At 51.6% G+C, this 27,913-nt stretch overlaps 1 protein-coding gene across 1 annotated transcript in view; it reads left to right on the forward strand.

Moving 5' to 3' along the window:
- The window catches only part of FER1L5 (fer-1 like family member 5), a 65,369-nt gene that overhangs the window by 22,200 nt on the left and 15,256 nt on the right, over positions 1-27,913 (forward strand). The window contains exons 15-26 of the mRNA XM_050755188.1: positions 3,563-3,606; positions 3,696-3,778; positions 3,853-3,947; positions 5,053-5,181; positions 8,665-8,842; positions 21,764-21,888; positions 23,075-23,175; positions 23,675-23,852; positions 23,925-24,080; positions 25,575-25,706; positions 27,312-27,475; positions 27,754-27,868. Coding sequence (XP_050611145.1) covers positions 3,563-3,606; positions 3,696-3,778; positions 3,853-3,947; positions 5,053-5,181; positions 8,665-8,842; positions 21,764-21,888; positions 23,075-23,175; positions 23,675-23,852; positions 23,925-24,080; positions 25,575-25,706; positions 27,312-27,475; positions 27,754-27,868 — 1,500 coding nt within the window. The remainder of the gene's footprint in view (positions 1-3,562; positions 3,607-3,695; positions 3,779-3,852; positions 3,948-5,052; positions 5,182-8,664; positions 8,843-21,763; positions 21,889-23,074; positions 23,176-23,674; positions 23,853-23,924; positions 24,081-25,574; positions 25,707-27,311; positions 27,476-27,753; positions 27,869-27,913) is intronic.

A 27,913-nucleotide genomic window follows, 5' to 3' on the forward strand; every position in this document is an offset into this window, starting at 1 on the left:
CTTGAGCTCTCTCATAAGTGCAGGCACATAGAAATTTGTGTGACACGGATTTGGCAACCCAGAGAGTGTTTTGCTTCCTCATATGTTGTGAAATACAAAATTAGCTAATGAGCTCTCCTTCTGCCTCCTGTGAACTCCCCTCCTTGATGCTTCTAGTAGTTACCCAGTCTGCCTTCTTGTGAGTCATCATTTTCAACCATTCCTCCTAATCCCTGCCTCCTTGGATGATTTTATAGACTCTGAAAGTAGGAAGACATTTCAGAGGAGGCCTGGTCCGTCCGCCATCCTTGCCAAGCTCCCTCCCACCTTTTGCGGCCTGTGGTGAGGGCACAGGGCTGGGATCCTCAGATGCTCTGTGGCTGTTCAGAGCCTTGGGAAATCCTCTTTTTTCATCTTCTGTGTTCATCTTTTTTTTTTTTTTTTTTTTTTTCTGAGACAGAGTTTCACTGTTGTCACCCAGGCGGGAGTGCAATGGCTCGATCTCGGCTCATGCAATCTCCGCCTCCTGGGTTCAAGCTATGAGTAGCTGGGACTACAGGTGCCTACCACCAAGCCCAGCTAATTTTCATACTTTTAGTAGAGACGGGGTTTCACCATGTTGGCCAGGCTGGTCTCGAACACCTGACCTCAGGTGATCCACCCGCCTTGGCCTCCCACAGTGCTGGGATTACAGGTGTGAGCCACCGTGCCCAGCCATTGTCATCTTCTTACAGGCTCAGAACCAATGGCACAGGCCAGGCCCTCCCTCATCCTTGAGAGAGGCCGAGGCCTGCCAACATTTGAAGACGTCCAAACACCCCCTGGAACCCCATCCATTTTCCCCAGAACACAGTCTCCAGGGTGGGGCCCTTTGGAAATGCAGCAGGCAGGTGTGAACCGCACTCTGAAGAGGCAGAACAGCCAACCACACAGATGGTAGCATCTGAGGCCAGGTGGTCAGAGAGGGAGCAGAGCCCGGGGCACTGCAGAAAACTGGCCTGTGCCAGTGGTCAGTCCGAGGGCCCCAGGGCAGAAGGGGAGGCCGCACACTAGATGAGGAACTGAGAAGCAGGAGGAGAATTATTAGCAGGATGGATGGAAAGGTGGTTCGGCCATAAATGTGAACTTGGAGGATTCTTAACTTTGGAAGACCTGGATGCCTTCTGGTGCCCACCTCTCCCCTTCCAATGTCCTCCCTTAGCCTGGAAATTTCCTCCTTTCTTACTAACTAGCTGCTCAAAAGCCCTTTCCTCTTCTCCTTGGCCCCTTAGCTGTCAGGACCCGGGGAGAATTGGATGAAGAAAATGGAAAGCTGGGAGGTTCCCAGCCGTACCCCAAGAACTGCTGTAAGGAGAAGAGGCCCCAGCGGAGAGGACTGAGGATTTGGGGTCACGCTCTGGCCTCAACCCCACAGCTCTATTTTACACATGGACACATGGATTTTTTTTCTTCTATTTTTTTTTCTTTTTTTCTTTCTTTTTTTTGAGACAGAGTCTCGCTCTGTTGCCCAGGCAGGACTACAGCGACACAATCTCAGGTCACTGCAACCTCCGCGTCCTGGGTTCAAGCAATTCTTGTGCCTCAGCCTCCCGAGTAGCTGGGACTACATGCACGAGCCACCATGCCCAGCTAATTTTTTGTGTTTTTGATAGAGATGGGGTCTCACTATGTTGCCCAGGCTGGTCTTGAACTCCTGGCCTCAAGCAATCCTCCTACTTCAGCCCCCAAAGTGCTGGGATGACAGGCGTGAACCACCGCATATGGCCTCTTTCCTTTCTTTCTTTTTAAAAATAATTAAGGAAACCATATTGTAGAGTGAAGATAGGACACAGAAGCTTGGGTTGGAATCCTGACTCCACCCCTTACTATGTGACCTTGAGCAAGTCCCTCTGCCTCTCTAGGCCTCATTCCCCATCTCTTTATAGGGACAATCACGGCCCCCACAGGGTTACAGCAGAGTGGTTAGGGGCTCTGAGGCTTTGGCGACTGTATGTAGCATGAGAACTTCACGAGCTCAACCTCTCTGATCTCAGCTTTCCCATGTGAAAATGGGGATAATCATAGCACCTGGTTCAAGAGGTTTTTAGGGGAGCCCACTCAGCTGGTCTACAGAATTTGTTTAGCACAAGCCAGGGGCAACAGAAACCTCCTAAAGAGGCAGCTATTATTATTTATTCTTTTTTTTTTTTTTCTTTTGACAAGGAGTTTCGCTCTTGCCGCCCAGGCTGGAGTGCAATGGCGTGATCTCGGCTCACTGCAACCTCCGCCTCCTGGGTTCAAGCGATTCTTCTGCCTCAGCCTCCCGACTAGCTGAGATTACAGGCATGCATCACCATGCCCAGCTAATTTTGTATTTTTAGTAGAGATGGGATTTCTCCATGTTGACCAGGCTGGTCTTGAACTCCTGATCTCAGGTGATCTGCCCACCCTGGCCTCCCAAAGTGTTGGGATTACAGGCTTGCGCCACCATGCCTGGCTTATTTATTCTTTGAGGAGACAGATATACCACTGTTTAAAAAGTTGATGGCTAGACATGATGAAGACATTCCGGGCCCACGGTCTCTCCATGAGATGGTTTGGTGAATGTGCATTCATACTGAAAGGGGCTGTGTGAGGACAGTAATATCTACCAGCCCACAGTCAGGGCAGACTCAGGGGTCGGAGGGCCTGAAGCTTATGCAATTAGGGGACCTTTTTTTTTTTCTTTTTTGAAACAAGGTCTCGTTCGGTCACCGAGGTTGGAGTACGGTGGCACAATCATGGTTCACTGTAGCCCCAACCTCATGGGCTCAAGCAATCCTCCCACCTCAGCCTCCTGAGTAGCTGGGACTCTAGGTGAGTGCCACCACACCCAGCTAATTTTTGTATTTTTTGTAGGGAGAGGATTTCATCATGTTGCCCAGGCTGCTCAAGTGATCCGCCCACTTCAGCCCCCTAAAGTGCTGGAATTACAGGTGTGAGCCACCATGCCTGGCCAGAGGGCCATTTTAAAAACATAAATACAAAACGATCATATGACAAGTTCCAGGCCCCTCCCAGGACCCTGCAAGGGGCCCATTCAAATGGGAGGCCCAGCTGGGCGAGGTGGCTCACACCTATAATCCCAACATTTTGAGAGCCTGACACAGGAGGATTGCTTTTGCCCAGGAGTTCGAGACCAGCTTGGGCAACATAGTAAGGCACCTGTCTCTACAAGAAAAAAAAAAAAAAGTTTTTAATTACCCAAGTTTGGCGGCAGGTGCCTGTAGTTCCAGCTACTCAGGAGGCTGAGGCGGGAGGATGCTTGAGCCTGAGAGGTGTAGGCTGCAGTGAGCTATGATCATGCCACTGCACTCCAGTCTGGGTGACAGAGGAGGACCCTGTCTCAAAACAAAACAAACCCCCAGAAAACAAATAAGAAGCCCTAAAGCCAAAGCTCCATCAGCCTGGTTGGAAATCCAGCTTTTCTATGATTAAGTGGCTCGCTGGTAACTGAGCCAGGAGTTGGTCCCAGACCCGCGAGTCCTTACCTGTTGTTAAAATCTCCACGAGGACCAGACCATCCGAATGTGTACCCACCACTCCTCTGTCCTTCCCCCGACAGCTACCCTGCCTCTCCAGCTACATCAAGTTCAGAGTCTTGGACTGGTGAGCAACCTGGTGGAGGGTGAAGCACACAGGGAAGGAGGAAATGAGAGCTGGGCCAGGGGCTCAGCGTGAGGAGTGTTTCTCTCCAGCCACAGGAAGGACTGCTCGGATGAGATTGGGACTGCCAGTCTGTCCCTCAACCAGATCTCGTCCACCGGAGAAGAGATCGAAGGCAAGCAAAGTCTCGAGCGCACGTCCCACACCCCTCGTCCTGCGCCCGACCCTTCTCACTCTCTCTCCTTCCAGGAGTGTACTCTGGCTTCCTGCCCTGCTTTGGCCCCAGCTTCCTGACTCTGCACGGGGGTAAAAAGGCCCCTTTCAGGATCCAGGAAGAAGGCGCTGTAAGCTTGTCACATCAGCTCTAGGGGACAGCGGAGGTAGAGCTGCCCCCAGTAAAGCACTAGGGCCTGGGACGTGCCCTGGTTTCTGTCCCTCGGGGTCTTGGAGAGGACGTGAAGCCTGTCCATGAGCAGCCACGTGCATGTGGGACAGGCGTGGGGGCACCAGAAAGAAGCAGGCGGAAGCTCTGGGCTTTCCCTGAGGAAGGGGCTTTGAGAGGAAACCATGGTAGGATTTTCAGCAGGCGGGAAGGGCGCGCAGGACAGAGGACACAGCACAGGCAAGTGTGAGGAAGCACGAGGTTATTCAGGAATGGCGGTAAATGCCAGAAACCCAACTCACACTGTCTTAAACCCAGGGAAAAACAAGACTCCTGTCTGCCCGGATCTACTGTGGATCCCAGTTTCTGACAGTGCAAAGAGGCCCTGGGAAGGAACGAGGCAGGGAAGGATGCTGAGGAAGAACCACAGGCACTGGCCCTCAAGGCCACTGGGAGGCCCTCCCTCTCCTTTCTCCACCCCACCCCGCCTCATTCCCTCCTCCCGCAGTCAGGCCTCCGGGCTGGAAACCTCACCACACCGCCTCCAGCGGGGAAGGCCGGGGAGGCGTTCTAATTGGCCTCCTTAGGGCCTGTGTGCTCCCCTCGGATCCCTGTGGCCAAGGAGGCGGGGCGGGCTCTGATTGGCCCGGCGGGGAGCACAGACTGAGTGACGGCAGTTCCCACCCAGCCTGAAGCATTGTGGGAACACAGTTCCCACCCAGCCTGAAGCATTGTGGGAACACAGTTCCCACCCAGCCTGAAGCATTGTGGGAACACAGTTCCCACCCAGCCTGAAGCATTGTGGGAACACAGTTCCCACCCAGCCTGAAGCATTGTGGGAACACGGGCCTCCTTGGGGCAGGCAGGTTCCCAGGGTGCAGAAGAGGGCTCAGTGCCCAGAGGTTTCCTGGCATGGAGGTGTCTGGAATTCTCTGGGATTGTGGTTGGAGTAAGTCCCGGGCAGGCAGTGACTGGACAACCTTGTCTTTGCCTCAGGGGTTTCAAAGGAGATTGGCCTGTTCTTTTTCTCTCACCCTTTTTCTCCGTTTTTCTCTCGCTTGCCCTAGCGTATTCCCGACTCTGTTAGGGATGGTTTAGCTTATCGCGGCCGAGTCTTCCTGGAGTTAGTCACCCAAATCAAGTCCTGTCAAGACTCCACGATAAAAGATCTCTCCCATGAAGTGACCAGGATAGAGGTAACTGCGGGAAACAGGTAACCCAGGGAAAAACACGAGCTCTGTCTGCCCCAGATCTACTGTGGATCCCAGTTTCTGACCGTGCAAAGAGGCCCTGGCCACTGGCTGTTGAGTGTGTAAGGATGCTTGACCAATCAGCCTGATCATTTACGAAACCCCTGCTAGTGGCTTCCTGCTGCAGCAAATCCCGGTGGTTGGGGGACCCTGATGGAAAAAATAAGGTTTCAGTTTAAGAAATGCCTAATCTGGGCCAGGCGCTGTGGCTCACACCTGTAATCCCAGCACTTTGGGAGACCCAGGAGAGAGGATCACTTGAGCCCAGGAGTTTGAGACCAGCCTGGGCAACATGGTGAAACCCTGTCTTTACTAAAAATACAAAAAAAAAAAAAAAAAAAAAAATTAGCTGAGAATGGTGGTGCATGCCTGTAGTCCCAGCTACATGGGAGGCTGAGGCAGGAGGATTGCTTGAACCCAGGAGGTGGAGGTTACAGTGAGCCAGGATCATGCCACTGCACTCCAGCCTGGGTGACAGAGCGAGACTCCATCTCCAAAAAAAAAAAAAGAATCTCTGATATGGTTAAGGAGAAATGGTGTTAATTCGTGACCTAGTTTCTCAGGGCTTTGTAAAACAATCTAAGGGATTTGAGTTTCTTCCTGAAGCCAGTGGAGGGCTACTTACTGAGGCAGGAAGGGGCAGGAGGAGCAGTAACAATAGACTGGAGGAGAGTAAGTTGGGGTCACCCAGTCAAGAGAAGCAGGAATACAGCCTCATTGGCAGAGAGCTGGAGAGGAGGTGGGTAGGTTTCAGAGACCCTTTGGAAACAGAATGTCCAGAGCCAGTGACCAACAGAACGTAATAAGTGAGGCTGACTCCCCTTGCTGAGGCCCATTTTCTGCCATGGGTGATGAGGTGGTCAGGGGTGCGATGCACCAAGGTGGGCTCTCTAAAGAAGGAGAAGATATGAGGGAAATGGTTAACCCCATCTCTGACATGTAGTGTGAGACATCAACATAGACCAGCTCTGGAGCCTGCTAGACACAGGGATGTGACATCAACACACCAAGGTTTGAACCTGTGGTCGTGGAAGAAACTGCCTGAGGAGAGTAGGTGGAATGAAAGGAGAAGGAAGTTTCGAGGATGCCGCAGTCTTTAGAGGCAGGTGAAAGAAGAGAAGGGGTTTGTAGAAGAGATTGGAGAGGAACCTGCAGAGGTGGACTCAGGAGTGGAGATTTGCAGAAAGGAGTGACAAGCAATCTCAAATGTGGCAGAGAGAAAGGGCGAGGACTGAGAGACATATGCTGGTTATTAGGAAGAGGTCAGTAGCCTTGGAGATTGGCTAGGAGAGAAGCTGGGCTGCCATAGGTGGGAGGGAGAGGTAGGAGCCAGTGCACAGAGACAAACCTTCTAAGAAACCTGATTAAAAGCCAAGTGTGGGAGTCTGAGATAGGAGGATCACTTGAGCCCCAGGAGTTTGAGACCAGCCTGGGCAACATAGTGAAACCACATCTCTAGAAAATAAAAGTTTGGCCGGGCACGGTGGCTCACGCCTGTAATCCCAGCACTTTGGGAGGCCGAGACGGGAGGATCACGAGGTCAGGAGATCGAGACCATCCTGGCTAACACGGTGAAACCCCGTCTCTACTAAAAAAATACAAAAAAAAAAAAAAGTTAGCCAGGCATGGTGGTGGGCGCCTGTAGTCCCAGCTACTCGGGAGGCTGAGGCAGGAGAATGGCATAAACCCGGGAGGCGGAGCTTGTAGTGAGCTGAGATCCAGCCACTGCACTCCAGCCTGGGCGACAGAGTGAGACTCCATCTCAAAAAAACTAAAATAGGCTGGGCGCGGTGGCTCACGCCTGTAATCCCAGCACTTTGGGAGGCCGAGGCGGGCGGATCACAAGGTCAGGAGATCGAGACCACGGTGAAACCCCGTCTCTACTAAAAATACAAAAAAAATTAGCCGGGCGCGGTTGTGGGCGCCTGTAGTCCCAGCTACTCGGGAGGCTGAGGCAGGAGAATGGCGTGAACCCGGGAGGCGGAGCTTGCAGTGAGCCGAGATCGCGCCACTGCACTCTAGCCTGGGCGACAGAGCGAGACTCCGTCTCAAAAAAAAAAAAAAAAAAAAAAAAAAAAAAAAACTAAAATAGGCCGGGCGCGGTGGCTCAAGCCTGTAATCCGAGCACTTTGGGAGGCCGAGATGGGCGGATCACGAGGTCAGGAGATCGAGACCATCCTGGCTAACACGGTGAAACCCCGTCTCTACTAAAAAATACAAAAAACTAGCCGGGCGAAGTGGCGGGTGCCTGTAGTCCCAGCTACTGGGGAGGCAGAGGCAGGAGAATGGCGTGAACCCGAGAGGAGGAGCTTGCAGTGGGCTGAGATCCGGCCACTGCACTCCAGCCTGGGTGACAGAGCAAGACTCCGTCTCAAAAAAAAAAAAAAAAAAAAAAAAACTAAAATAAAAGCTTTTTTTTTTTTTTTTTTTTGAGACAGAGTTTGGCTCTTGTTGCCCAGGCTGGAGTGCAGTGGCACAATCTCAGCTCACCGCAACCTCCGCCTCCTGGGTTCAAGCGATTCTCCTGTCTCAGCCTCCCGAGTAGCTGGGATTACAGGCATGCGCCACCACGCCCAGCTAATTTTGTATTTTTAGTAGAGACGGGGTTTCACCATGTTGGCCAGGATGGTCTCAATCTCCTGACCTCGTGATCCGCCCACCTCAGCCTCCCAAAGTGCTGGGATTACAGGTGTGAGCCACTGCGCCTGGCCTCAAAGTAAATTTTTTTTTAACGTGAAAGGAAATGAGAACAGGTGATAGCTAAATGGGGTTCAGATGGGAGAAGGAAAGTTATTTTTTTTAAATAGGGGAGACCTGAGCTAGTGAACAGACTGGGGGATGCAAGAATGGGGCAGAGGTTGGCAACAGAAGCAAGAGGGACTAATATGACGGACAGGAGGCCCAAGCAGGCACCTGGTGAGAACAGCCGAGGTTGGGGGGATAGTGGGCAGCTGGAGCAGGCAGTGGGAAGGTTCAACCTTTCTGGTAGTATGCATGTATGTGTGTGTGTGGGCGGGGGGGGTGGGTGTGGTTGTGTGTAAAATCTCAGCTCTACACCCCTATCCACATTGTGTCTTCTGAGGGAAAGGGTTTAGTCAAAAAAGAAGCAGCATCTCTACTTGGAATGGGGATGAGGTGGTCCAACCCAGAGCCTACCCTGACAAGGGAGGAGACCACCCCCTTCCCAGCCCCCTGATTTCAGGAAGGGAGGGAACCAGGGCTGGCTGGGTGGAGGGGCCAGGTGATGGAAGTCCTGGAGGAACTGCCCTGCATCAGCCGGGTGTGAGGGAGCCTCTGAAGGCCTTTGAGAGGGAGAGAAGGGAAGATGGCTTTGAAAGAGAGAGAGTACCTCATCCTTGCTTCCCTGCCCATCAGTCTAACCCCTGGCTTATGTACTGGGGATGGGGGGTGGGGCGGTTATTGTTTTAGAAGCACCAGAACCGCCAAAAGTATGGGCTGTGCGTCATCTTCCTCTCCTGCACCATGATGCCCAACTTTGAAGACCTGATCCATTTCGAGGTCAGCATCGGTCACTATGGGAACAAGATGGACCTGAATTACAAGCCTCTAGTCTCAAGCACACAGTACAGCCCAGTGATATATGATGGTAATTGTCAGATTCTGGCAAAGAGTAGAGAGCAGCCACTGCATGCCAGACCCTGTGCTGGGCTCTCTCAGGGGTATTAGCTCATGGAAGATTCATAGGCATTATTTACCTATATTTCACACATGAAAAAATGAGGTTCAGGGGGGTGAAGTCATTTGCCTAACCGTATAGCTAGCAGGTGGTGAACCCAAGAGTCGAAACTAGGTCTTGACATGAAGTCCTTCTCTACACTGCTTTCCCCTACTACTCTGAACCACCTCCCATCCATCCATCCTCCACCCACCAGTTCATGCATCCGTCTATTTTTTTATCCATCCATTCAACCACTCAACTCTCACCTACCCACTTACCCCAACATCCAACCAACTACCCCTGCAGCCATTCATTCACTCCTCCAGTACATACTTATTGCACACCTATATGGGCACTACAGAGCAGCGGTTCTCAGAGAGCAAACCCTAGACCAGCAGCATCAACATCACCTGGGAGCTTGTTAGAAATGCAGGTTCTCGACCCCACGCTAGACCTAGAGAATCTAGTAACCTGGGGAAGGACCCCAGCCTGTGTTTTATCAAGCCCTCCAGGTGACTGGGGTGCATGCTCCAGTTTGAGAACCACTGCTGCAGAGCACTCCTGTCTCACTTTCATCTTTTTCAGCTTTACCATCTCATCACCCATTCTGAGCCTTTCTGGGCATCCCACTTCCCTACCTCTCTTTTTAAAAAAGTTTTATTGAGATATAATACACAAGCCATACAATTCGCCCATTTAAGTTTGTACAATAGTTTTTTAGTATATTTGCAGAGTCGTACAACCATCACCACAATCAATTTTAGAACATTTCCTTATCCGGAAAAGGAACCCTATGGCCGTTGGCAGTCACCCCCCATTTATCTCCCACCTCCCTAGTCCTAGGCAACCACTAATCCACTTTCTTTTTTTTTTTTTTTTTTTTTTTGAGACGGAGTCTCGCTCTGTCACCCAGGCTGGAGTGCAGTGGCGCGATCTCGGCTCACTGCAAGCTCCGCCTCCCGGGTTTACGCCATTCTCCTGCCTCAGCCTCCCGAGTAGCTGGGACTACAGGCGCCCGCCACCTCGCCCGGCTAGTTTTTTGTATTTTTTAGTAGAGACGGGGTTTCACCGTGTTAGCCAGGATGGTCTCGATCTCCTGACCTCGTGATCCTCCCGTCTCGGCCTCCCAAAGTGCTGGGATTACAGGCTTGAGCCACCGCGCCCGGCCCACTAATCCACTTTCTTTTTCTTTTCTTTTCTTTTTTTTTTTTTTGAGACAGAGTCTCTGTTGCCCAGGCTGGAGTGCAGTGGCGCAATCTTGGCTCACGGCAACCTCCGCTTCCCAGGCACGTGCCACCACGCCTGGCTAATCTTTTTTTTTTTTTTTTTTTTTTTTGAGACGGAGTCTCGCTCTGTCGCCCAGGCTGGAGTGCAGTGGCCGGATCTCAGCTCACTGCAAGCTCTGCCTCCCGGGTTTACGCCATTCTCCTGCCTCAGCCTCCCTAGTAGCTGGGACTACAGGTGCCCGCCACCTCACCCGGCTAGTTTTTTGTATTTTTTAGTAGAGACGGGGTTTCACCGTGTTAGCCAGGATGGTCTCGATCTCCTGACCTCGTGATCCGCCCATCTTGGCCTCCCAAAGTGCTGGGATTACAGGCTTGAGCCACCGCGCCCGGCCTAATCTTTTGTATTTTTAGTAGAGGTGGGATTTCACTGTGTTAGCCAGGATGGTCTCGATCTCCTGACCTCAAGTATCCACCTGCCTCAGCCTCCCAAAGTGCTGGGATTACAGGCATGAGCCACTGCGCCCAGCCATCTACTTTCTGTGATTGTAGATGTTCCTATCCCAGACATGTCATATATGGAACATATAATATGTGGTTTTTTGTGAATGGCTTCTTTCACTTAGCGTGATCTACTTGGTTTTTGTTTTATGAAATATATATACAAAAAGCAAATGAATGTGTATGTGTAGTTTAAAGAAGAATAATAAAATGAGGGAGGGTGAGGTGGGAGGATCACCTGCGCCTGGGAGGCAGAGGTTGCAGTGAGCGGAGATCGCACCAATGCACTCCAGCCTGGGTGACAGAGTGAGACCCTGTTTAACCAAAAAATAAAAAATAATGATAATAAAATGAGTACCCATGAACTCTCCACTCTGCTTAAAATATAGAAAACTATCAGCATCTTAGAAAGGGTCCGTTTGCTCTTCCCAGATCCCTTCACCCAAGAAGTAACCATGACCCTGACTCTTGTATTAATCACCTTCTTGCTTTTCTTTTTAATTCTTCACCTATGAATGAAATCCTGAACATGATACAGTTTTTATATTTTACATAAATGGGCTGGGCGTGGTGGTGCTCTTTCGGTCTGTATTCATCTGTCTTGCATCTTCTGCTCAACGTTAAACTTTGTATGTGGGTATGTGTACTGCAGTTCATTTTCACTTCTGCATAAATTCCACTGTGTATGTGGTATATTCCACAAAGTATGTGGTATATGTAGGCATTTAGGTTGTATCTTTTTTGCTATTATAATAATTTTGTTGTAAACATTCTTGTGCATGTCTCCTGGTGACAAGTGCAAGACTTCCTCTAAATTATATACCTAGGAGTGGAGCAAAAGTGATTATACCAAATTACACTCTCCTCAGCTTGGTATGAGAATTCCTATTACTCTATGTTCTCACCAGTACTTGATATATTGCCTAGCCTTTTTAAAAAAATTAATTAATTTTTTTTTTTTGAGATGGAGTCTTGTTCTGTCGCCCAGGTGGGAGTGCAATGTTGCAATCTCAGCTCACTGCAACCTCCACCTCCCAGGTTCAAGCGATTCTCCTGCCTCGGCCTCCCAAGTAGCTGGGACTATAGGCGCCCACCACCACGCCCGGCTAATTTTTGTATTTTTGGTAGAGGTGGGGTTTTGCCATGTTGGCCAGGCTGGCCTTGAACTCCTGACCTCAAGTGATCTGTCTGTCTTGGCCTCCCAAAGTGCTAGGATTACACTAGCGTGAGACACTGTGCCCGGCCTATTTTTAAAATTGTTTATGGAGACAGGGTCTCACCATGTGGCCCAGGCTAGCACCACCACACCCAGCTAATTTTTTGCAGAGATGGAATTTCACCACGTTGCCCAGGCTGGTCTCAAACTCCCGAGCTCAAGTAGTCCACCCGCCTGGGCCTCCCAAAGTGCTGGTATTACAGGTGTGAGCCACTGCGCCCAGCCCTATTGATTATCTTTAATTTTGTAGTTAGTACATTATGTGGTCTAAGAAATATCTATCTCAAGATCATGAAAATTGTCTCCTCTGTTTCATTCTACAAGCTTTATCGTTTTATCTTTTTGTGTTTGGGTTTATGATTCAATTTGACTTAATTTTTGCGTATGGTATGAGGGAGGAATTGAGATTATTTTTCTCTATACAGATATACACGTTCTTTCTCTGTACACAGATAACCAGTTCAGCACCATTTGCCTGAAAGACTATTCAGTCCCACATTGAATTACTTTGCCACCTTTGTTGAAAATCAGTTAACCGGCCGGGTGCGGTGGCTCAAGCCTGTAATCCCAGCACTTTGGGAGGCCGAGACGGGTGGATCACGAGGTCAGGAGATCGAGACTATCCTGGCTAACACGGTGAAACACCGTCTCTACTAAAAAATACAAAAAACTAGCCGGGCGAGGTGGCGGGCGCCTGTAGTCCCAGCTACTCGGGAGGCTGAGGCAGGAGAATGGCGTGAACCCGGGAGGCGGAGCTTGCAGTGAGCTGAGATCCGGCCACTGCACTCCAGCCTGGGCGACAGAGCGAGACTCCGTCTCAAAAAAAAAAAAAAAAAAAAAAAAAAAAAAGAAAATCAGTTAACCATATTGATCTATCTGCCTATCCTTATCCACCACAACCTCCGTCTCCTGGGTTCAAGCGATTCTCCTGCCTTAGCCTCCCAAGTAGCTGGGATTACAGGCATGCGCCACCACGCCTGACTAATTTTGCATTTTTAGTAGAGATAGGGTTTCTCCATGTTGGTCAGGCTGGTCTCAAACTCCCGAACTAAGGTGATCCGCCCACCTCAGCCTCCCAAAGTGCTGAGATTACAGGCGTGAGCCACTGCACCCGGCCTAGTTGTTCCTTTACAAAATAATTTTGGCTATTGTACAAGTCTTTGGGTTGGACTTTGGTTGAAAATGAGTTCCTTCCCATTTTCCTATTTTAGCATAAGCTCGACAATTTCTCCAAAAAAGGCCACTGGAATTTCCTGTGTTCTTTTGTTTTCATCAGGTATTTTTTGTTTGGTTTTTAGTATTATATTCTATCTATTGACAATATGTATCTTTGGATTATTTTTAGTGGTTGCTTAGGGAATTACAATATTGACCCTTGACTCATCATAGTCTACTTTGAGTTAATAATATGCCACCTCCCAGAAATAATTGTTTTATTATATGTAATATACCATGCAATTAATTACAGTATAATTGCATTGACAGCTTACATTACCTTTGTTATACCTTTTTAAAAATATTTTTGGGACTGGCCGGGCGCGGTGGCTCAAGCCTGTAATCCCAGCACTTTGGGAGGCCGAGACGGGCGGATCACGAGGTCAGGAGATCAAGACCATCCTGGCTAACACAGTGAAACCCCGTCTCTACTAAAAAATACAAAAAAAATTGCTGGGCGAGGTGGCGGGCGCCTGTAGTCCCAGCTACTCGGGAGGCTGAGGCAGGAGAATGGCGTAAACCAGGGAGGCGGAGCTTGCAGTGAGCTGAGTTCCGGCCACTGCACTCCAGCCTGGGCAACAGAGCAAGACTCCGTCTCCAAAAAAAATATATATATATTTTTGGGACGGAGTCTCACTCTGTCACCGAGGTTGGAGTGCAGTGGTCTGCCTCCTGGATTCCCGGGTTCAAGTGATTCTCCTGCCTCAGCCTCCCGAGTAGCTGGGATTACAGGAGTGTGCCACCATGCCTGGCTAATTTTTGTATTTTTAGTAGAGATGGGGTTTTGCCGTGTTGGCCAGGCTGGTCTCGAACTCCTGACCTCAGGTAATCCACTCCCCTCAGCTTCCTAAACTGCTGGGATTACAGGCGTGAGCCACCATGCCCGTCCTATCTTTGTTATGCATTCTGGAATTAGTTTGCTAATATTTTGTTGAGGATTTTGCATCTATGTGTATGAGTAAAATCTGATTTTGTTAGTAATTTATTTAGTGATGTAATTTACAAACCACAGAATTCTCTTGTTTTGTAGCCACTCTCCTGTTCCCACCCCCAGGTCAACACAACTACTAATGTACTTTTGTCTCTGCATATTTACTTTTCCTGGATATTTCATATAAATGAAATTATACCATATGTCATCTTTTGCATCTGGCTTCCTTCACTTGGCTTAATGTTTTCCAGGTTTATCCATGACGTAGCATGTATCAGTACTCCATTCCCTTTTCATTGCCAAATAGTATTCCATCATATGGGTGTACCATCCATCATTTGTTAATCCATTCATCAGTTGATGGACATTGCTCCCCCTTCTTAGCTATTAAGAATAAAGCTGGCCGAGCCTGGTGGCTCACTCCTGTAATCCCAGCACTTTGGGAGGCCGAGGCGGGTGGATCACCTGAGGTCGGGAGTTCGAGACCAGCCTGAGCAACTTGGTGAAACCCTGTCTCTACTAAAAATACAAAATTAGCCGGACGTAGTGTCGCATGCCTGTAATCCCAGCTACTCAGGAGGCTGAGGCAGGAGAATCACTTGAACCCAGAAGGCGGAGGTTATGGTGAGCTGAGATGGCACCATTGCACTCCAGCCTGGGCAACAAGAGCGAAACTCCGTCTCTAAAAAAAAAAAAAAAAATAAAGCTGCTGTGAACATTTGTATACAAGTCTTTAAGTGGAATGGCTTTTTAAGAAACTGCCAAGCTTTTCTAAAGCGGCCACATCATTTTATATTCTCCCAGCAATGTAAGATGATTTCAGTTTCTCATCCTCATCAATGTTTGTTATTATCTGTCTTTATTTATTACAGTAGGCACGCAGTGGTACCTCATCGTTGGTTTTGGTTTTTTTTTTTTTTTTTGAGACGGAGTCTCGCTCTGTCACCCAGGCTGGAGTGCAATGGCTTGATCTCAGCTCACTGCAAGCTCCGCCTCCTGGGTTCCTGCCATTCCCCTGCCTCAGCCTCCCGAGTAGCTGGGACTACAGGCGCCCGCCACCTCGCCCAGCTAGTTTTTTGTATTTTTTAGTAGAGACGGGGTTTCACTACAGGCGATCCCTGCCTCGTGATCCGCCACGCCTGGCTAATTTTTACCTGGCTAATTTTTAGTAGAGACGGGGTTTCACTGTGTTAGCTGGGATGGTCTTGATCTCCTGACCTCGTGATCCGCCCATCTTGGCCTCCCAAAGTGCTGGGATTACAGACATGAGCCACCGCGCCCGGCCTTCATCATTGTTTTAATCTGCATTTCATGTAATGACACTGAGCATCTTTTCTTTTTTTTCTAATTTTTATTATTTATTTTTTTTTTTTTTTTTGAGACCGAGTCTCGCTCTGTCACCCAGACTGGAGTGCAGTGGGGCAATCCCGGCTCACTGCAGCCTCCACCCCCGGGGTTCAAGTAATTCTCTTGCCTCAGTCCCACCAAGTAGTTGGGACTACAGGCATGTGCCACCATGCCTGACTAATTTTTGTATTTTTCATAGAGACAGGGTTTCACCATGTTGCCCAGGCCGGTGTCAAAACTCCTGGGCTCAAGCAGTCCACCCACCTCGGCTTCCTGACGTGCTGGGATTACAGGCGTGAGCCACCACGCCCGGCCACATCTTTTCATGCTCAATGCTCATAAACCATTTCATTCATTTATCTTCTTTTTTTTTTTGAGATGGAGTCTCGCTCTGTCGCCCAGGCTGGAGTGCAGTGTCGCGATCTCAGCTCACTGCAAGCTCCGCCCTCCGGGTTCCCGCCATTCTCCCGCCTCAGCCTCCGGAGTAGCTGGGACTACAGGCGCCGCCACCGCGCCCGGCTAGTTTTTTGTATTTTTAGTAGAGACGGGGTTTCACCGTGTTAGCCAGGATGGTCTCGATCTCCTGATCTCATGATCTGCCCACCTCGGCCTCCCAAAGTGCTGGGATTACAGGCGGGAGCCACGGCACCAGGCCTCAAATGTGTTGCCTGTTTTTAATTTGGGTTGTTTCTCCTATTGTTTAGTTCTTACACTTATCTGTATGATTCATTTTGAATTAATTTGCATGTGAATATCCAGTTGTTCAATCACCATTTGTTAAAAAGACCATCCTTTCCTCTTGTGTTTTCTTAGGTTTTTTTTTTTTTTTTTTTTTTTTTTTTTTTTTTTTTGAGACGGAGTCTCACTCTGTTGCCCAGGCTGGAGTGCAGTGGCGCGATCTCGGCTCACTGCAAGCTCCGCCTCCCGGGTTTACGCCATTCTCCTGCCTCAGCCTCCCGAGTAGCTGGGACTACAGGGGCCCGCCACCTCGCCCGGCTAATTTTTTGTATTTTTAGTAGAGACGGGGTTTCACCGTTTCAGCCAGGATGGTCTCGATCTCCTGACCTTGTGATCCGCCCGCCTCGGCCTCCCAAAGTGCTGGGATTACAGGCGTGAGCCACCGCGCCCGGCGGTTACATGTTAAAATACTTACTCTGTTCCATTATTTAATTTTCTACATCAGAGGCTCCATTTATGGGTTTAGTGATCCTCTTCGGTTTTATCTATATCTGTCATTTTCTCCCTGATTCTTTTTTGACCTATTCTTTCCATTTCATTTCGGTCACTTGTCTCATTTCTATCCTTGTTTCCATGCCTCTCACTGAAGTGTCTGCAGCGTCTAATCTCCCGTGGACTACTTAAGCTACCTTCCCGTCTCTGTTTTTGTTTTCTCTGCTACTTGTTTTCTGAGGTTCGCGGGCTCACATTGCCTCACGTGTGTCCTCAGTTATTCCCACCATTCTCCTTACCTCATCCTCCGATGAGGCGCCCACCGGCCCGGCTAATTTTTTGTATTTTTAGCTCCTTCAGGCAGTGTGCTGGGATGTTTTTTGCTGGCACTTTCTGCAATCTTGCCCCCTGACTCCTTCAGGCAGTGTGTTTTTGCTGGAGCGCTTCCCGCTGTCTGTCCTGCTAGTCGTGTCCCCCAGGCAGCTGCTGCTGCTGCTCTTCACGCCTTGGCTTCGGTGGCGGTCACAGTTGCTTTTGGCAGTCCTCACGTGTATTTTGAGTCTGCAGATTATATCTGTCTCCTTGTTTTGCTGAAAATTGAGTTATTTTCCTTCTCCTTGTTGCTTTTGTAAGTTCTCCAAGAGTCGGAGAGGAAAACTGCTGTTGTGTATCCTCACACCGAGAGCCCCAGGCACGCGTCCCTGCTTATTTATCATTCTTGTCATTCACACAAAGGCCAGGGTCTGAAACTGATGTTTTCCAAAAATCCTGGAAAATTATATTTTTCCTTTGAAAATTACCTCTTCCCCACTATATCTCCTTCCGGAACTCACTCTGTCCTCTGTGGACCTTCTCCTTCTGTCCTTCATATTTTTAAATCTCTTCCGTATTTTTCATTTTTTTTTTTGAGACGGAGTCTCACTCTGTCACCCAGGCTGGAGTGCAGTGGCTGGATCTCAGCTCACTGCAAGCTCCACCTCCCGAGTTGACGCCATTCTCCTGCCTCAGCCTCCCAAGTAGCTGGGACTACAGGCGCCCGACTCCTCGCCCGGCTAGTTTTTTGTATTTTTTAGTAGAGACGGGGTTTCACCGTGTAGGCCAGGATGGTCTCGATCTCCTGACCTCGTGATCCGCCCGTCTCGGCCTCCCAAAGTGCTGGGATTACAGGCTTGAGCCACCGTGCCCGGCCTCTTCCATATTTTTCATCTTGTCCTCTCTCTGGGCTGCATTCTAGCTGATTTCTTCTAGATGTTCGTAGAAAGTCCTTAGGTGACCATTCTATTTAAATTACTCAGCATCTCCTTTCTTCCCTTCCCTGCTTTTCTCCTTAGCATTTTCCATCTTCGACACACTGTATTTTACGTACTGATTTTGGGTGTTTTGTCCCACTATTTTTTAATTTAAGTAAACTTTCAATTCAAGTAGAACATACTTATGGAAAAGTACACAAATCGAAGTGTCAAGCTCAGTGAATTATCACAAAGCAAACATGCCCTTGTAATAGCACTCAGATCATGGAGCGGGAGCACTTCAGAGGCCCGTGTGCCCACCCCACCCCTCCAAGGCCCTCTAGATCATTTGGATCGAAAGGAGCAAGTATCAAGCACGCATACATGCAGCTCAAAACACTTTGCTCAGCCACAGCCACTCCTCACCTCCATGGCATGACCATAGTTCACTGCAGCCTTGAACTCCTGGCCTCAGCTTCCCAAAGCACTGGGATTGCAGGCACAAGCAGGCATGAGCTGCCGTGCCCTGCCTTTTTAAAAAATAATAATTGTTGTTATTATATAAAAAATATTGTGTGTATTATTTTGTATCTGGTTTCTTTTGCTCACTGTTCTGTTTGTGCAGTGTGTTCACAGATCCAGATGACATAGGGTAGTCATAGCTCATTCACTGACTGCTGTGTATTATTCTATTGTGTAAATGTAGCATAATTTATTTATCCTTTCTACTACTGAAAGAGATTTTTGAGAGATTTTTTTTTTCTTTCTTTTTTTGAGAAGGAGTCTTGCTCCGTCGCCCAGGCTGGAGTGCAGTGGCTGGATCTCGGCTCACTGTAAGCTCCGCCTCCCGGGTTCACGCCATTCTCCTGCCTCAGCCTCCCGAGTAGCTGGGACTACAGGCACCCGCCACCTCACCCGGCTAGTTTTTTGTATTTTTTAGTAGAGACGGGGTTTCACCGTGTTAGCCAGGATGGTCTCGATCTCCTGACCTCGTGATCCGCCCGTCTCGGCCTCCCAAAGTGCTGGGATTACAGGCTTGAGCCACCACAATCCCTTTCTTTTTCTTTTCTTTTCTTTTTTTTTTTTTTGAGCAGAGTCTCTGTTGCCCAGGCTGAAAGTTAATTTTCACGGCAACCTCCGCTTCCCAGGCACGTGCCACCACGCCTGGCTATTTATTTATTTTTTTTTTTTTTTTTTTTTTGAGCAGGAGTCTCGCTCTGTTGCCCAGGCTGGAGTGCAGTGGCGTTATCTCGGCTCACTAAGCATCCTCCGCCTCTCGGGTTCAAGTGATTCTCCTGCCCGCTCAGCCTCCAAATTTTTTAGTAGAGCTGGGATTACAGGCACCCACCACCAATCCCAGCTAATTTTTCGTATTTTTAATAGAGATGGGGTTTCACCATGTTGACCAGGCTGTCTTGAACTCCTAACCTCAGGTAATCCACCCGCCTTGGCCTCCCAAAGTGCTGGTATTATAGGCATGAGTCACTGTGCCTGGCCCTTTTTTGTTGTTGTTTTCAAGATGGGGTCTCACTCTGTTGCCCAGGCTGGAGTGCAGTGGCGCAATCTCAGCTCACTGCAACCTCCGCCTCCTAGGTTCAAGTGATTCTCCTGCCTCAGCCTCCCAGGTAGCTGGGATTACAGCTGCCCACTACCACACTCGGCTAATTCTTTTTTTCATATTTTTAGTAGAGACAGTTTCGCCATGTTGGGCAGGCTGGTCTCAAACTCCAGACCTCAGGTGATCCTCCTGCCTCGGCCTCCCAAAGTGCTGGGATTACAGGCATGAGCCACTGCGCCTGGCCAAGAGATTTTTTGAGAGCTATTTTGGCTGTTTCCAACTTTTGGCTGTTGTGATGAGAGCTGCCATGAACATTATTCTCCGTGTGTCTCAATGATGCTGTACAGCCCTTATCTTGGGTGTATACCTAGGAGTGGAGTTGCTGGGTTAGGAGCGTGTACACTGGTTCTCAGCTGCTCACTTTCTTGGAACTTTGTGGGCGTTCTCTGAGGTCTGGCTAACGTTGCTTCTTCCAGCTACCTGGGGCACTGCCAAGCAGGGACCACTGTATTTTTATTTACTTATGACCACTTTATTTTATCGATTGGTTGAGACACAGTCTCACTCCGTCACCCAGGCTGCAGTGCCGCGGCATGATCACGGTTCATCATAGCCTCAAACTCCTGGGCTCAAGCCCACCCCAGCCTCCTGAGTAGCTAGGACTACAGGTGTGAGCCACCTGGTTGGCTAATTAGAGACAGGGTCTCGCTATGTTACCCAGGCTGGTAACAATCTACTTGAGACCACTTTAAATTTTTTAATTCTTTTTTTTTTTTTTGATACGGAGTCTTGCTCTGTCACCCAGGCTGGAGTGCAGTGGCCGGATCTCGGCTCACAGCAAGCTCCGCCTCCCGGGTTCACGCCATTCTCCTGCCTCAGCCTCCCGAGTAGCTGGGACTACAGGCGCCCGCCACCTCGCCCGGCTAGTTTTTTGTATTTTTTAGTAGAGACGGGGTTTCACCGTGTTAGCCAGGATGGTCTCGATCTCCTGACCTCGTGATCCGCCCGTCTCGGCCTCCCAAAGTGCTGGGATTACAGGCTTGAGCCACCGCGCCTGGCCTAAATTAAATTTTTTGTTGGACACTCTTCAGGCTACACAGATAACATGAGCACTGAATGCCAATGTCCGTGAGGCCCCACTTGCTATAAATTTTGGGGAAGATTTCTTCCCCTCCACCCAGAGAGCCACACTGGAGACAGGCAAGCTTCCCCACTGTCCCCTCCCGCGTGATGGGTCAGTTCTCATTCCCCCAGCCCCAACGGCTTAGGGTTTGGAGCTCGTGCTCTGCATGGTGTATTACTGCCATAACAAAGCCCTACAAACCAGGTGGTTTTAGACAACAGAAACTCATTCTTTCACGGGTCTGGAGGCCAGAAGTTCAAAGTCAGGGTGTCAGTGTTGATCACTGCCGAGGGCTCTGAGGGAGAATCTGGCCACGGCTCCCTCCTGGCTTGTGGCGGTTGCTGTGGTCCTTGGTGTTCCCGGGCTCGCAGCTGCGTCCTGCCAGTCTCTGCCTCCGCCCTCCCACAGTGTCTCCCTGTGTCTGTCCTCACTCAACTGCCGTCTCTCTGTCTCCCCTCTTATAAAGACACCAGTCATTAAGGGCCCACCTGCTCATCCTAACTCATTACATCTGCAAAGACACCCCTTCTCCAAATAAGGCCACATTCTGAGGTCCTGGGGTTTAGGACTTGAGTACGCCTTTCCGTGGGGGGCATAGCCAGTCTGTAGCACGTCGGTCCCTGTTAGACTGCCCGCCCCGGTCAGCCCTAGGCTTTCTCTTCTGCCCCCTGTTCCTCCTGTAGTTGCCAAAGAAAAGCACAAGTTCTCCAAGAAGTTTCCAGAAATTTGGAGAACAAAAGTCCGCTTTGGCTTTCGCTTGCCTCACAGATTTTCTGCAGGTTACATGTTCATTTCTGTGGATTTCTGCCTCGAAGGCCGACTCGGCGGCAGTGTGGTTCAGAATCCTTTACGTTTGGTCTTGCTTCCCCCTCATTTCAATAAGGAACATGGCGAGGGAACCCAGTCTGTGGCACCCATCAGTGGTGTTTATCTATACGTGTCCCCCTGCCCCCGTCCCACCCGGAGTCGTGCCCCGTGCCCCTATTCCTGGCGTCTCGCTTGAGGTTCAAAACCCAGGGCTCTGGAGCTAGGCGCCTGCGCTTTGACCGCCTGGCTATGCCACCTCAGGGAAACTGCTTCCCATTGCTAGCATGGATTTCCCCACTGTAAACTGGGGACTCTGGAAGATCATGTGACAATGAAAGGTCAAAGTGCACACATTCTCACATTCTCAGGCCCCAGCCCAGCCTCCCAGCTGGAGGGCTCCAGTTAGCATTGTTAGCAAATCGCATCTTTGAGGGTGAAGTGGTCCAGAGAGGTCCTCGAGAGCACAGTGAGAAGAGACCTCCCAGAATCCCCCAGACACCCCACCCCTCCATGTGTCTCTGTGTCTCAGGGAACATCTACCATTATGTGCCCTGGTACAACATCAAGCCTGTCGTGGCCGTGACCTCCAACTGGGAGGACGTCAGCTTCCGCATGAACTGCCTCAACCTCCTCCACTTCACTCGGGACCGCCTGGTGAGTGGTGCGGGAGCTGATGCTGGGAAGGGTTCAGAGTGTGGCTGGGAGACTTGGGAAACTGCATCACAGTGGCAGGAAACTGGTCACACAGCTCATTCATGCATTCATTCCACACTGTTGAGAAGAACGTGCCAGAAGCAGGGCTATGCACTGAAGACACAAGGATGATTAAACACAGCCCCTGTCCTCACCGTCTAGGGAAGTTGGACATGCAGGCAGTGACTGTGCAGTGCAACTAGGGCTATGATGGAGATGCAGGTACCAGGTGCTATAGGGTCAGAGAAGGTGGGGAGAGGAGAGGAAGAGAAGATAGTCAGAGGAGGTGTGCACAAAAGAGATGACACATTAGGCCGGGCGCGGTGGCTCACGCCTGTAATCCCAGCACTTTGGGAGGCCGAGACGGGCGGATCACGAGGTCAGGAGATTGAGACCATCCTGGCTAACACGGTGAAACCCCGTCTCTACTAAAAATACAAAAAAAAAAAACACTAGCCGGGCGAGGTGGCGGGCGCCTGTAGTCCCAGCTACTCGGGAGGCTGAGGCAGGAGAATGGCGTGAACCGGGGAGGCGGAGCTTGCAGTGAGCTGAGATCCATCCACGGAACTCCAGCCTGGGCGACAGAGTGAGACTCCGTCTCAAAAAAAAAAAAAAAAGAGATGACACATCAGCAGGGTTTTGAAGAATGCATAGGAGTTTGTTGGGGGCTGGGTGGGGGTAGAAGGGAATAACATGCAAAGCCACAGCAATGTGCTGGTTTTTGAAGTTCGACAGGGTCGGGGGGAGGCATGGAGGTGACATGAAGATCCGACCATGGAAGCTGGAAGGAGTGAGATCACAAACGGTCTCAGGTGGCTGTCGGGAGTGTAGTTCTCGGGAGCCACCTGGGGCTGGGACCTCCGGCATGGCTTTCTCACGCCTGTGTGGAGGTCAGTGCTCTGCACTGCTTCCCAGTCTTACCCCGTCCCAGCTTCTTGCCACCTGTTTCTTCTGTTGGGCAGCAGGAAGGATGTGGGGGGGTCCTAGCCTCGGAGTTGTGGATGACCTTGAACTGATATCACCAAGTTATCCCTCAAAGTTCCCAAGGTCGTGGCTGGAAACATCTTGGGCCAATCAGCCCTGTGGCCTGTCCAGCTGGGCTCCATACTGAGGCGGGCTCTCTTACCGTTTCTCTCCTGCTGGGCAGAAAGCCAACCTGGACACCTTGAAATCCACGCGGAATCCGAAGGACCCAGCTCTCCTCTGCCAGTGGGAGAAACTGCTGAGGGAGCTGGTGGAGGACTGCAAGTAGGAGTAGGGGCACTCTGGGGTACAGCTGGCCTGGAGCTGAGCCAGATCCAGGCCTGGGGGCTCAGAGCAGTGCCCTGAACACCTGCCCCCACCCTCCTTGGGGAGGAGCACTGCTCAGACCTCTCCCCAGCAGGAAACCCCAAGAGTCACTTCTCCCTTCCCATTCAGGCCCCCTGACCGCCCCATCAGAATGGTCCCTGCTGCCCCACACCCACGCCCGAGGCTCCTACCGAGTCAACCTGTCCCCTTCCTGCAGACAAGCCCACACAGCCCCACCTCTCTGCAGGCCATGGTAGAGGGCTGGATGAGAACCCAGGGCTGGACGCACAGCGAGCAGGCTTCCTACGGAGCAGTGGGAAGGGCTCCCGGGCCAGGCCAGCAGCAGATGGGGGCAGGATGTTGAGGTCAGGAGGGGCACGCTGGCCTAAGGCAGGGCTCTGGTGACACTGGGAGGCAGTAGAGAGGTCCAGCCCCTGCTACCCTGTCCTGGCCACAGGCGCCCTCTGCCCTGCATGACCGACCAGCCCAAAGCCACCAACCTGGACAGGAAGAGGTGGCAGCTCCGCAGCCTCCTCCTGCAGGAACTGGCCCAAAAGGCCAAGCAAGCCATGCCCAGGGACATGGTGGCCACAGCGGAGGACTGGCTGTACCGCCTCAACGCTGTGCTCCCTGAGGTGGGTGCTGCACACACTGGCCTGGAGCTGGGAGCCGGCCGCGCAGGGCCTGACGTTCTCCCACCTTGGCAGCCCCAGATGGGCCTTCCTGACGTGATGATTTGGCTGGTGGCCAAGGAACAGCGAGTGGCCTACGCACAGGTGCCTGCCCACTCCGTCCTCTTCTCCCGGGCAGGGGCCCTGCACTCCGGCAGGCTCTGTGGGAAGATACAGACACTCCTCCTCCAGGTGGGAATCAAGGGGTCCTCAGGGGAGGACAGGGCCGAGAAATGCCCCCGGGGGAGCCCCTGAACTTGCAGGGCAGCCCCTATGGGGCTTCTTTCCCTGGTCCCTTAACCAGGTGGAATGGGGTTGAAGCCGTCCCCAGAGGAAGAGAGGGGTCTGTGGCTGCCAGCATGTTGGGTGATGCCAAGTCCATGTACCTCATAAATGTTCCCCAAATCTACCTCCTCGTGAGCGCGGTGGCTCACAGGTAATCCCAGCACTTTGGGAGGCTGAGGCGGGTGGATCATCTGAGGTCAGGAGTTCAAGACCCAGCCTGACCAACATGGTGAAATCCCGTCTCCACTAAAAATACCAAAAATCAGCCGGGCATGGTGGCGCTTGCCTGTAATCCCAGTTACACGGGAGGCTGAGGCAGGAGAATCGCTTGAACCTGGGAGACGGAGGTTGCAGTGAGCCGAGATCATGACGCTGCTCCAGCCTGGGTGACAGAGCGAGACTCCATCTCAAAAAAAAAAAAAAAAAAAAAAAAAAAAACGAAACAAAACCAGAAAACAAATCCACCTCCTCCGTCATCCTCATGGCCGCCACTTGGTCCAGCCCCTTGTCATCTCTTCCCTGGACCATGACAGGGTGATCTCCAAAATATTGAATGTCTGTAAGATTTGGCACCAGCCCATCATATCAGATGCAAGCTATAAATAAGACTAAACACCCTAGATGTTTACTCTATAAATAAGAGTGACCACCCTCACTCCTGGTCGTGACAGTGGCCTCCCTGCTTCTGATCCTCCCGGGGGGACGTGGGGGCCACTCCCTCCCCCCATCAGAGACTCCCTGGCTCCCCACTGCCTCCTGGAGAAGGTGCCGCCTTGTGGCCTGGCCCCTGTGCCTGCATCCATTCTCTCTAGCCCATACTCCCAACAGTAAGGACACTCTGGGCTTTCCCTGGCCCCAACTGTACCTGCCCTTTGCCCTCTCCACCAATGTGCAAAGCTCCTTCCATGCCCACCAGAGTCCTTTGCATCCTGCAAGAACCCCTGAGACATGAATCCTGGCTCTGTGTGGCCCTAGGCCAACTCCTGACCATGTCCAGCCCTCAGTGTGCTGCTCTGTAGAATGGCCCTGGCAATCACCATGCCCTCCTCGTGGTGGGCTGTGAGGATCCAGGCCTACGATGCACACGGGGCAGCTGGCACAGTGCCGGCCCATAACAAATTCACAAGGCGTGTCCGTCAGTCCCATTATCAACGTCCCTGCTACTCCCTCTGCGAGGCACTCCCAGCCTCTCTGCTTCATGGCTACCAAGGTGGAGCCACCCTGCTCTGGAGGGCAGAACAGAACTCCATGCCATTCACTTACGGCTCCAGCACTCAGCTCAGTGAGGGCCCCGCTCCCAGGGCTCGGGGGGAAGGGGCAGGTACAGCCCACTTGGGGGGTGGCTGGGGTGGCGTTCAGGGTGTTTAGTGCCCCTATGGGACCGATCGGCCTCTGACTCAGTACCCAGAGGGTGAAGGACAGAAGGATGTGCTCCCAGCTCACCTACGGGTCTGCATGTGGCTTGGCAATGTCACAGACAGCAAGGACCTGCAGCTTCTCTGCCAGGGTGACATGGCAGTGTACGCCGAGACGGTGAGTGGCGAGCGGCAGCCCAAGGCCAGGGCAGGCATGCAGGGGTGGGGGTGGGGTGGCCTGGCAGGGAAGGGATGGCCTCCCTGCAGGGCATGTCGCGTGATGAGGGAGGGTGAAGCTGTAGTAGCCCTGCACTGAAGAGGGAGAAAAAAATTCCTGACCGAAACTGAGGGCGAGGAGAGAGTCTGATGGAGGAGGCAGAGACTAAAGCAATCTTGGACGCTGCCAGCTCTGGTCTCTTGTTGATCCTCCACACAGGTGTGGAGACAAAGGGGGCAACTAAGTGGCCTCCAGGGCCTGATCCCCCTCTCCCTGATGCAGGTTTATTCCGAGCTTTCTCCTAGTTCATCAACAGCACATGAAGTGAGCAAGGCTCTGACTTGCAGGGGCCTCACCCATCACCAACAGGGCAGCCCGGGACCCCTGCAGGCCCCAGCAGGGTCCCAGGAGGTGAAGGCCTAGCACGGTAGAGGAGCAGGATCTGAGGCATCTGCCCACAGAGCCATCAACCCGGGGAGTGGGTGGGCAGCGGCCAGGGACTGCTCTGGAACCAGAGGAGGGGAGATGTCCTGGGCTCCCTGAGGGAGGACAGGGCTCAGGAAGCCATGTGAACAGCAGAGGGGAAATAAGGTTTGAGTGTCAGGCTTTTTATTTTATTTTATTTTATTTTATTTTTTTAAATTTTTTTTGTTTTTGAGACGGAGTCTCGCTCTGTTGCCCAGGCTGGAGTACAGTGGCCGGATCTCAGCTCACTGCAAGCTCCGCCTCCCGGGTTTACGCCATTCTCCTGCCTCAGCCTCCCGAGTAGCTGGGACTACAGGCGCCCGCCACCTCGCCCAGCTAGTTTTTTGTATTTTTTAGTAGAGACGGGGTTTCACCGTGTTAGCCAGGATGGTCTCGATCTCCTGACCTCGTGATCCGCCCGTCTCGGCCTCCCAAAGTGCTGGGATTACAGGCTTGAGCCACCGCGCCTGGCCGAGTTTCAGGCTTTTTAACTTACTGAATTAAAACATGTTTGCAGTGTCTAAGTTGCATGTGTAGATGGATACATTATAATATGTCTAACCAGCTCTGTAGGTCTTGGAGGTGCAGAGGCAGAAAGGGGTTCAGGGTGAGGAGCAGGGAGCAGGGCCTATATGCTCAGCAGGCACCAGAGGACTGGGCCAGTGCCTTTGATGGCAGCTGCCTGCTCTCTCGTCACTGCAGACCCTGGGGAGCCCAGCCCTCCTGCACCATTTGACCACCGTTGCTGCCTCTGGGCCTTTTCATCCACACTCTCCCCGCTGAGCACACAGGCCCTGCTCCCTCCCCTTCAACCCAGACCTCTCTCCACGTCTGTGCCTCCAAGCACTACATAGATGTCTTATGATATTTCTGTCCAAACATGCAGCATCCACTCCACTCTGCCAGCTGAGTGACCCAGGGCAGGGTTGACCTCTGAGCCTCAGTGCCCTCACCTGTGCAATGGGGACATGGCCCTTTCTTGCCTGGCTACCACAGTTTTAGGATGCCCCTGCAGCCCAGAGTCAGGGGGTCTGGGGAGGCCCATGTCCCCGCACTTTGTGCTGGAGGAGGCGGCCGCCCTGACAAGCTTCCCTCCCCTAGTATGAGAATCAGGCCAAGTATAAAGACCAGTGGGGGCAGCAGGGGCTGTATCGCTGCCCCAACTTCTCAGATGTCATGGGGAACAAGACCCTCCCCATGACGGATTTCCAGCCACCCCTGGGATGGCACTGGCAGGACAGCTGGACAGTGGAACCTCAGAGGAGGTAAGGAGGGGGCAGGCCCCACCGGAGGGGATACTTTTCACCTGGGAGGGCCAGTCCACGTCAGCCCAGAAAGATGGGTACCCAGCCCCTAAGCCTGGGGCCAGAGGGCCGAGGTGCACCAGGCCAAGTGCCCTGCCCACCACCCTGTCCTGCATGCTGGCCCTGTCCTGCCCAGAGCAGATGGGGATACCAGGTATGGGAACGCTTGGCTAGCAGAAGACGGCCCCAGGGGCTGCTCAGGGAGGTGTGCTGGGAACTTGAGGTCTCACTACCCCCAGACTCCTCCTGGACACAGACATCAACAAGAGCCAGGTGCTGGAGGAGGTATATGAGAACCAGGGCCGCGACATCAGAGGCGCCTGGGGGCCTGCCGCCATCCCAAACACAGACGTGGTGAGTAGGGCTGAAGCTGCCTCAGGGGTTGGGGGGCAAGCAAGG

Source organism: Macaca thibetana, chromosome 13, assembly GCF_024542745.1.
Source record: "Macaca thibetana thibetana isolate TM-01 chromosome 13, ASM2454274v1, whole genome shotgun sequence".
Lineage (NCBI taxonomy): Eukaryota > Metazoa > Chordata > Mammalia > Primates > Cercopithecidae > Macaca > Macaca thibetana.